We start from the raw sequence: 9,657 nt of genomic DNA, 5'->3' as shown, positions 1-9,657 counted from the left end.
ATTCTTCAAGTTGGCTGCAGCTGTTTTTCCCCTAACCAGTTTGATCTTCAGACTCCTTGTTTTTAAACAGAAAGATTTCCTTAGTTGCTGGTGGTGTTCTATGGACTTCTTAAAAGTGGCTTTTGAAGTAGCATGACTACTTTTGACCAACCTGGTAGCTGCCATCTTGAACACTGGGAGCATAGATTTCATTCACAGTCAGTAATTGTAGGTAGTTGTAGTTGTAGGTGAATGTTATGACAGTCCAGATCTGGAGAAACTAAAACAGGCATCACATTTCTCCTGAGAAATCTCCACTCCTGAGACAATTTAAGAGCAGACTTTGCTTTCTGTTATTTTTCCCCAGCTGAGGCAAAGTCTCTTTCAAAAAAAAAGCCCCAGAACAAGTATAGCTGCTGTAATCCAGGATGACTGGCAATCGTTGCTCTTTATAAGCAAATGCTTGTAGAACACAGCATTATGTAGAAAGTATTAGTCTCCTTAGTAAATTTTGCTCTGGAGGTTCAACATGGTTTTTAAATTATTTGTTTACTTAATTTGTAGTGTCCTAGGTGTTCTCTGAACTTGGCTGTGTCTTTCAGACATTTCATTACCCAAACTAGGTAACACCATCAGTGCTAGTAAGGACTGGGCTTTGCTCTGATTTTATATACTAGTGGCTTGCCCTGTCAGTGTTGGTGGGAGTGGTCCTGATGCTTCCTTGAGTGGATTGTTGTTTACTGTCAGCTTTTTAGTCTAAATTGCTGGTTCCTTTATCAGAGTATTGCTTGTTTCTAATGTTAACATTGCTGTTGGCTGTGCTCATCTGGGTATTGATTGCTGATGAAAAGGTATTTAGCTCTATTTGTTTTCTTTTGGGCTTTTTAATTGTCTCCTTTGAATAGTATATAGATGTTGTTTGTCTCTGTGTGCGTGTTAATTGCCAGGCTTCTAGAAATTCCCTAGCGTTTTTGGACTTGGTTTGCTCTAGGATGGTCACAGTTTCCCAGTTGCACCTCCTGTTAAGTCTGTCCATGTGTTGTGAAGTTAAGGAGTTTCAGTCATGTTCTCTGACTGCTGTTGGTGTTCAACCTGCACTCTGCTGAGTCTTATTACATTTCTATGCCGCCCATCTCACTGGCACAGCAACTCTGGGTGACTTACAATATAATAAAAAGTTAAAAGGTGCTTAAAAACAAAAGTAGAAAAAATGAATAAAAAATTTTAAAGTTAAAAACCAAGATGATGGGCAGCATGAGGGAGAGAATCTTCTTTACCTGATGGTCATCCACCCCCAACATAGTGAGCCCGTTGTGGCCCCAGGCCAAGCAGTAGAGCCAGGCTTTTGGGCTTTTCGTATTGACCTTATTGTCTTCTTCATGGGAGATCATTGGCTCTCCATTCCTGCCCACCACGTGGATGCCTGGAGAAATCCCAGAAAGAAGCCCCCGTTTGATGTTAGAGGCTCAGGAAAGGAATGGTCTGAAGATGACTGGAGGGAGGCCTGGTATTCCTTAGCCTAGAACTCCAAGCAGTGAGAAGATCAGGTCCCATTGTGATGCAGGCGCCACCCTTCTGTGTCACAATGGAAGTGGAGTCGTGGCCTCCCTCTAGGCTCTCTCCCAGCCTGCCCTTTGCAGTAGGCCCTTCAAGCTGCCAGGTCGACTGTAGGGAGCACTCCTCCGCCTTCCTTCGATTGGTGAGGCTAGGGGAGAGTTGTGGGGAGGGAGAGGCTCTGAGAGAGGAGGAAAACCACTGGGCTCCTTGATGTTGGGATGGGTAATGCCACCCACCTTGACCTTGTTCCCCAACGAGGAAGGCCTTCAGACTTCAACCCCTGAGCCTCTGTTTGAAACCACCACGCTAGGACACTTCTCCCACAGAAGATTTCTGTGCCAGGATCCAGGTGCCACAAAAGTCATATGTTCAAATTTAAATTACAAGTAGAGCCATTGTATGATGAAGAGCTGTCCAGATATGGGGCAGATGGAGGACAAATCGGCCATGGATTTGGTTATGAAGTAGTTTCTAATAGCCTGTGGTCCCATCAAGGCTGGGTTACATTAATCAGGAATATAGAAGAACTAAGTATTTGGTGACATCACCATGCATAGGATACACTTGTTACATTTAAAAAAAATCTTTTTAAATTTTAATTTATAGGCTGGCTGACTCCTAAATGTCATGGGTGATTTACAATTAAAAGTCAAATATTAAAAGAAAGACAGCTGATCAGAAGAGCAAAATAAAATAAAAACAAGAGCCAAAGAAGCCAAATCAAAATAAAACAAAACAAACCCTGAAGGTGGCTCGATAGGCCCAGGAGAACTAGGTCTCTCCTGGACGATGTAATGGTGGAACCAGACAAAACTCTGGGGGAGACCAGTGGAGAGAAGACGCAGGGATTCTTTGGTTTCATTTCCAACTTGGTCAACTGACTTCCAACTTCTTTTTCCAACTCCATTTATGTGTTAAAATAATTTTGAGACATTGCATGCAAAAAATAAGACTTGAAAATCTAAAATTAACTTCTCAGATCACAGTCATGCAATGGGCTAATGAATGTCTGAGTGTGGGGCCCCCAGAAATTCCTTGGGACCCTCTAGGGGCCTCCTTGTATTGCCAGATTAGCTGGTGTTGGGTTGCTCTTCTTAGTCCTCTGCCTTGTCCTCATGGCCACCCTTTCCAAAGGCAATTCTAGGCCCATTTGGGGGTCTCCAAAGTGGGGTAACGTGTAGCGTTGAACAAAGGAGGTCCTGCTCACCCTTCTCCTCTTCAACAGACAGGTCTGGGGCTCGGACATGAGCTCCCAAGAGACCCCACAAGCTCGGAGATTTCCAATAGAGGCAGGAGATTCTCCCAGCCTGGCAACGGCCCCCGAAACTCAGGAGCCCGTTGCCCCCGAGCGCGCTGCAACAAGGTGAGCACAGAATTGGCAGAGAGAAGCAAAGCTGCGCGTGTTGTTCCTTGGATTTTAAGGAGAAGCATGACAGTCATTCATTCCCTGTATTTTCTGCTGTGAGCAACCAGCTGGTCTAAGAGTGGGAAAGGGGGTGGTGGTCTCCCTATGGAAAGAAAAGTGGCCCACCGGAATATACGAATGTCCTTTTCAGGAAGTCAGGTAAATGGCAATTCAGAGTTGGATCTTCCAGCAATCACCGAGCCCCATGTTAACTTAGCTTAGAAAGCCAGCCCAGAGCTGAACACCTGGTACAGGTGGTCCTCAACTTGTAACCATTCATTTAGCGACAATTGAAGTTACAAACGGCACTGAAAAAAGTGACTTACAACAGGTTCGTGTGCTCACAAGCATCGCAGCATCCCCACATTTATCTGATAAAAATTGGGGTGCTCAATACTTGGCATGTATTTATATAATGGTTGCAGCATCCCAGGGTCATGTGATCTCCATTTGCGACCTTCCCAGCCTGCTTGAGAAGCAAAGTCAATGGGAAGAGCTGCATTTATTCAACAGCCATGTTATTCACTTAACAGTTGCAGTGATTTGCTTAACAATTGTGCAAGAAAAGATGGTAAAAGTGGTTGTAGCTCACTTCACAACTGCCTTGCTTAGCCATGGAATTTCTGGTCCCAGTGCCTGTAGATGGGACACGTGGAAGAAAAAAATTGTTACAATTTATGAAAAAAATTGATTATTTGTTAAGAGTTTTAAAATGTATTTTAGAAAGAGCCATTTTCCTAGAAACATGGTCTAAAGCAGGGGTAGTCAACCTTTTTATACCTACCGCCCACTTTTGTATCTCTGGTAGCAGTAAAGTTTTCTAACCGCCCACCGATTCCATAATAATGATGATTTATAAAGTAGGGAAGTAACTTTACTTTATAAAATTTATAAAGCAGAGTTACAGCCCACCATGAAAGCTGGAACGCCCAGTAGTGGGCGGTAGGGACCAGGTTGACTACCACTGGTCTAAAGAAACTAAGTTTGTATCCTTAGTTGTATAGTAGTAGCTTATTAGAAAGGATTTAGGGGCTTGTCGGATTGAAGCACGGAAAGCAGAAGATTGGGGCAGAGGCACGAGGTGGAGATGCTCACCGAATGGCTGGCAGGGCTGTGGGGAGGGAAAAAGGAGCATTGGCAGCCATCCCTAACCCCAATGAAGCCAAAGTGACCAATGCCCATGGTGACCTCACGGGACGAGTTCCACCTCTTCACAACAATGTTGTGACATGGTGCTCAAGTAGCCAAGGGGCGGTTTTCATTATAACCACTCTTGCAATGACCTGTGGAGATTTACTTTGTCCTGCTGATGTGGTTGGTTCCAAAGATCTATCGAGCAGAATAGGCACACTGCTAAAATGGTTCCATCAGAAGCTTCCCCCTTCTACTACCTCAATGTCTCTTCCCCATTTTGGGCAGCATGCCTTCTTAGGAAGTATATATGCCCAGGCATCTAGCAGCATGAGTAGAAATTATGTTGATGCTGGAATTGGTCCTTTGCTTTGCAGCACATCAGTTTCCTATTATTTCCTCCCCTGGATTAGGTGGTGGCACTGTGGAGGAATTCAGGCTCTCAGCCAGCACAAAGTTTTTTTAAAGGAGGACATCCTGGAACCAATTTTGCTGTCTTGGGCAGCAGTGCATCTGCACTTTCTAACAAACCCAATGGTTCTCCCTCCCTTTCTTTCCTGGGCAGGCAGCTGCGAAGATGTCCAGGGTGCCACTGCCTGACCTTGCCCAATGTCCCCATTGATGTCTACATTGCCATGGGTGGGAGCCACAGGCCACGAACTACCTGAAGACTCCCCCAGGTCGGCTCAAGTGCTGAGGCCACAGCGGCTGTCCCAGGAAACACACTGACAGCCAGACAACAGTGAAGCAAGCCACACAGAACAGTGACGCACATTTTAATAAAAGGACACCTTAAAATGTTTCTGTGACTGTCCTTCCTGGAAATCTGATTTGTTTCTCTCTGCCCAAACCCCCTCCCCACTGACACCAGAGGGAGCCGAGTTGAGGCTTCAACAGAGGTGGGAAGCTCAAGGCCCAGTCTCAAGGAATCACAAAAGGAAGCATCCATCAGTGTGCGCAGAGATTAGCTAGTAGCCAGTTTCCCCAGTCCACCCATAATGGGGCTGGCCCATCCACTGGATAATGTGAACCAACCAGTCCTAGTAATAGAGTCTGCTTCTTGGCTGTCCTTCCTCTGTCCTCTCAGACAGCAGAACTACATAGCTCCTCTTTCTTCCTGTTCATTTCCAGGTCTGCGAGTGTGGGAATTGAAGTGATCTCCACAGAGGGGATCCAGTTGTTTTCCAAAATGGAATTGGGGGGGGGGTTCCATTCTGTCTGTCACTTCCCTCTCTTGGCCTCCAGTGGAATTTAGAAGGTGGCTTTGAGTCAAAGAGGCCGGCTTCTGCTCCAGAACTTCTCCTGAAAACTTTAATGCTGCCAGGTGGCATCGTTGTCATCAGTCATGTCCAACCCTCGGCCACTCTATGGGTCAGCAGTCTCCATGCCCCTCTGCCTCTTCAGATCCACCACCATCATCCCAGTATCATCCTTTATAGTGCCCAGCCAGCTTGAACGGCCCCTTCTCCTTTTGCCAGTGATCACCCCCAGCAGGACTGAAACACACACACCCCCAGGCAACTTTCATGACATGACCAAAGTATGACAGTCTCTGTTTGATGATCTTGACTTGGTTTTTTTAAAATCACATTGTGTATTTTAATTGTAGTCACATGAACATTTGTCTGAGTAAAAACAACAAACAAAAAAGGCCAGATTTAAAAAAGATATAGTAAATAGCTTGCTTAGCCAATCAATTGCTGTTAAAAATATTCCTGTATTGGCATTCTCTCTCGGAGGCAACAGGGTGGTGGTGTTTCCCCTCTCCCGGGCCTTTGAAAAAATCTTGAGACCCACACCCCTGGCCATCTTGTTGGGGCTCCCAGAGCACTTTTATATTGTGTACAGTTTTATGCCCAGAATCATCCTGTGAGGCAGATGGGCCGTTTCTAAATTGCATAAAAACACTGAAAAATAAAAATAAAATAAATTCAAATTAAAAATATTTTCTTTTCCTGGAAGAAAGTTAAGAGAAGACTCTCCCTCTTGCTCTTCTCCCCCAGAGATCCTGGATCTGGGGCTTTGGACGCGGGGGAGGGGGCATCCCGAGAGCGTCGCAGGACAGCAGCCGGGGGTGATGGGAGTCCCCGCACAGTTGGGCTGCGGTGCTGCATACGCGCCCAAGAAGCAGCTCCGCCAGCCGATTGGCGGGTCCCCACCAGCGCTTCGCCTGCAGCTCACGGCCGGCCGCTGGGAGGCGCCCGCAAGCCCCGAGCCGCAGCGGTCCCAGCGAGGCGGCATTGCGAGGGCGGAGCTTCGGCGCGAGGGCTCGCCGTGCGTGCTGTCTCGCTTCGGCCGCCGTCGCTTCTGTTAAACTCCGCCTTGCTTCCCCGCCCCGCCGGCCCGTCTGCTCGGCCCATTGGCCTGTCCGCCATATTGTCGGCGAAGGAGGGACGGAGCGGCGAACATGGGTGAGGCAGCCGGCGGAGTCTCTCTCTCTCTCTCTCTTTCCCCCCCCCGTCCCCCTCCCGCGCGCGTCAGGTCGGGTCTCCACCCCAGAGCGCCCCGGCGGCCGCCCAGCGTCCCCCCTTTTCCGGCGGCGGCTCCAGGCGGAGGGGCGTGGCCGGCGAGGCGTCTGGAGGCGCCGACGAGAGCCAGGCCGCCCCTCGTCCCGCCGCACACCGCGGTCCCCGGCGAAGCTGGGCGTCCGGGGCAAAAAGCGGCGCTCCGTCTCCCTGAGGCGGGGAGGGCGCAGCCTTTAGCGCGGGGCGTCCGGCTATCCGGTGCGGCGCGCGGGCAGTTCAGCGGGGCGCTACTCGGGGGGGGGGAGGGAAGAAGCCGCTTCGCCTCTTCTTTCTCTCCGTCCCTCCCCCGCTTTCCCTCCGCTGAGCTTTCCGGCCAGGGGAACCTTCGCTTCCACCCTCGGAGGCCCCGCGCATGGCGGTCGAGCGCCCGGCTGGGGAAGCTGGGCCCGGGCTCCGAAGCGACCGGGAGCCCAAAAGTGGTCGAGGCCGCCCCTCTCCCCCGCTTTCCTTCCAGGGGCTCCTTGCTTCCCCCATTTGGGAAACCTTCCTTGGGAATCGCGAGGCCTTGGTGGGCGCCGGGCCGGAGACAGCGGGCCTTGCGTTCCCAGGCTGGCCCTCCAGGCGCCGCAAGACTTGGCGTGTGGTTGTGAAGAGGATTTCGGTCTGGAGCAGCTTGGAAAGATAGTGGCCCGAGGGGGGAGGCTCGACTGCCCGGACCCTTCGCTGCCGAATGGCCTTTCCTTGTAAGCCTTTGCGCCTTTGGACTGATGCGTTTATCAGAAGAAACAATAGTGGCCCCTCCGGCTTTCCATAGTTCACTTAAACGTGGGATTGTGGTAATTGTAGTTCCCATCATCTGGTGACCACCCCTAAACTATAGTTACAAGATAAGTTTGCTTTATTGTCATTGCACCTCGTACAAAGGAACTAAATGCCATCCTCAATATACATTATAACTACAAAAATAAAACACTAACACACATCCTTCACGTTCTATACAATTGAAATTGAAAACCCTGATACTGCATTGATACTGCACTATACAGTAGAATTCAATATAGTTACTGCTCTAGAAGCTGTTTTTCAGCCTATTTGTCCTTGTTTTTATTATCCTGTACTGTCTGCCAGACGGTAAAAGTTCAAAAAAAGGGTGTCCAGGATGAGATGGATCTTTAAGAATCTTTTGAACTTTCTTAAGGCAGCTGGAGCTATAAAGCTCTCCCAAAGAGGGGAGATGGCAGCCAATGATCCTCTGGACAATGACGTTGACCTTCTGGAGCTCTGTCCTATCTGCCACTGTGCAATTGGCAAACCAGACACAAGTGCAGTAAGTTAAAATATTCTCTATGGTGCAACGGTAGAAGGTCACCAGCAGTTTTCCACTCAGTTGCTGTTTCCTGAGAAGTCTCGGGTAGCATAATCTCTGCTGGGCCCTTTTGACCAGGGCTGCAATGTAAGCGCTCCAGGCCAGGTCCTCTTTTATGACAACACCCAAGGGCTGGATGTCTGATCTATTCCTTCTGTAATCCACTATAAGCTCCTTGTTCTTATTGGTGTTAAGGACTAAGTTATTGTCTCCATACCACGAAAGCAACCGGTCCACCTCATCTCGACAGGCAGACTCATTCTCCCCCTCCCCCATGAGTCCCACCACTGTTGTATCATTTGCAAATTTAGTAATAGCATTACTAGCATGAGTGGGAATGCATGCACATAAAGCATATAGAGCTGTGAAGGTGAACCTATGGCACATGTGCCACAGGTAGAGCCATGTTTGGTGGCATGCAGCCATTAGCTCAGATGCGCACACTAGCCAGCTGATTTTTCACATTTCCAGAGGGCCAGGGGAGGCCGTTTTTTGCCCTCCCTAGGCTTCAGGAAAGCTGGAGCAGTGGTGGATTCCGGACCCCTTCACAGCCAGTACACTGCACACATGGCCGGGCGTCCTAGTTGGGCACACGCTGTGCACACTTGCGCACGCCACCGCCCTGCGACACCCAGCTGCTCGGCGGAGGTTGCACAGGCACTGCACACTGTGTGCGTGTGCGCAATTGCATTATAAACAGCCATGGAATGTCGGCGGGTGGGCCAAACAAGCCACTGTACCGGTACAGTGGCCACTGCTCTCCAGCCACTACCGATACGGCTGTATCCGCAGTAACTGCCTGCAACCCCCCACTGCTCCGGAGGCTGGGGAGGGGCAAAAAATGGCCTCCTCTGCCCTCCCCGGAAGCCGGAAATTGATCGTTTCCAAACTTTTGGTTGGCGCATTGGGGCAGTTTTTGCTTTCCCCAGCCTCTGGAGGCTTTCCTGAAACCTGGGGAGGGCGAAAAACGATCTGCTTCCGGCTTCTGGAGGGCTGGGGGAGGGCGTTTTTGCTTTCTCCAGGCTTCAGTAAAGCCTCCAGAGCCTATGGAGGGGTTGCATACGCATGCACAGCTGGGTGGGGAGCTTGAGTTGGCACACACATGCGCACAATAGCACACGTGTGTGCAATTTTGGCACACCATAAGAAAAAGGTTCGCCATCACTGGCATAGAGTAAGGGACTTAACACACAACCCTGTACCAGTGTTAGGAATAAGGGCTGAATAGATACGGTTACCTAATCTGACCCTCTGAGAGCAGCCAGACAGGAAATCCGTAATCCAAAGGCAGATTGAATAAGAAAGCCCAAGATCCATAAGTTTAGACACTAGTCTATGTGAAAGTATTGTGTTAAATGCAGAGCTAAAATCCACAAAAGGCATCCTCACATAGCCCCCCATCCCCCACCCCTGTTCCAGATGAGTCGGAGCAGTGTGAAGCGTGATGGCTAGAGCATCCTCTGTAGATCTATTTCTTCTGTATGCAAACTGGTGTTTAATGTATGTGGAAGACCAGAAATGATGTGCTGGCAGACCAATTTCTCAAAGAATTTCATGATGATAGGAGTGAGTGTCAGTGGTATGTAATTGTTGAGGTTATTGATAGGGAACTTCTTTGGCAGCGGAACAATGGTGGAAGCCTTCAAACAAGATGGAATAGTGGACTGGGTTAAAGACTGATCGAAGATCGGATAATTGAAAGCTACCTAAAGTGGCTGCACATTTTTTTTTTAACTATGTTTTGAATTTAGAGG

The 9,657-nt window shown here is 49.0% G+C and overlaps 2 protein-coding genes across 2 annotated transcripts in view; both read left to right on the top strand.

Annotated features, from left to right (window-relative positions):
- The first annotated feature begins 401 nt into the window (after nt 1–401).
- On the top strand, nt 402–4,929 carry FAM229A (family with sequence similarity 229 member A). Its single transcript, XM_014057674.2, has 3 exons — nt 402–1,885; nt 2,762–2,899; nt 4,638–4,929. Exons 2-3 carry the CDS (start codon nt 2,781–2,783, stop codon nt 4,738–4,740), a joined length of 222 nt encoding a protein of 73 aa, XP_013913149.1. The 5' UTR covers nt 402–1,885; nt 2,762–2,780; the 3' UTR covers nt 4,741–4,929.
- A 1,490-nt stretch (nt 4,930–6,419) lies between these two features.
- KPNA6 (karyopherin subunit alpha 6) overlaps nt 6,420–9,657 on the top strand; it is a 28,760-nt gene continuing 25,522 nt past the window's right edge. Inside the window, exon 1 of the mRNA XM_014057650.2 lies at nt 6,420–6,483. Within this exon, the coding sequence (XP_013913125.1) occupies nt 6,480–6,483 (4 nt within the window). The 5' untranslated portion in view covers nt 6,420–6,479. The remainder of the gene's footprint in view (nt 6,484–9,657) is intronic.

This window comes from Thamnophis sirtalis, unplaced genomic scaffold (genome assembly GCF_051295495.1).
Source record: "Thamnophis sirtalis isolate CommonGarterSnake01/CBP01778 unplaced genomic scaffold, rThaSir2_p1.2 scaffold_13, whole genome shotgun sequence".
In the NCBI taxonomy this organism is placed as follows: Eukaryota; Metazoa; Chordata; class Lepidosauria; order Squamata; family Natricidae; genus Thamnophis; species Thamnophis sirtalis.
The sequence above is the reverse complement of the archived record's forward strand: the minus strand, read 5'-3'. Positions and strand labels throughout refer to the sequence as shown.

Bases quoted from the DNA above. Each gene is read 5' to 3' on its own strand.
- FAM229A (XM_014057674.2), top strand. From the start codon at position 2,781: ATGAGCTCCCAAGAGACCCCACAAGCTCGGAGATTTCCAATAGAGGCA. The intron at 2,900-4,637 runs GTGAGCACAGAA...TTTCCTGGGCAG, and splicing joins CCCGAGCGCGCTGCAACAAG to GCAGCTGCGAAGATGTCCAG.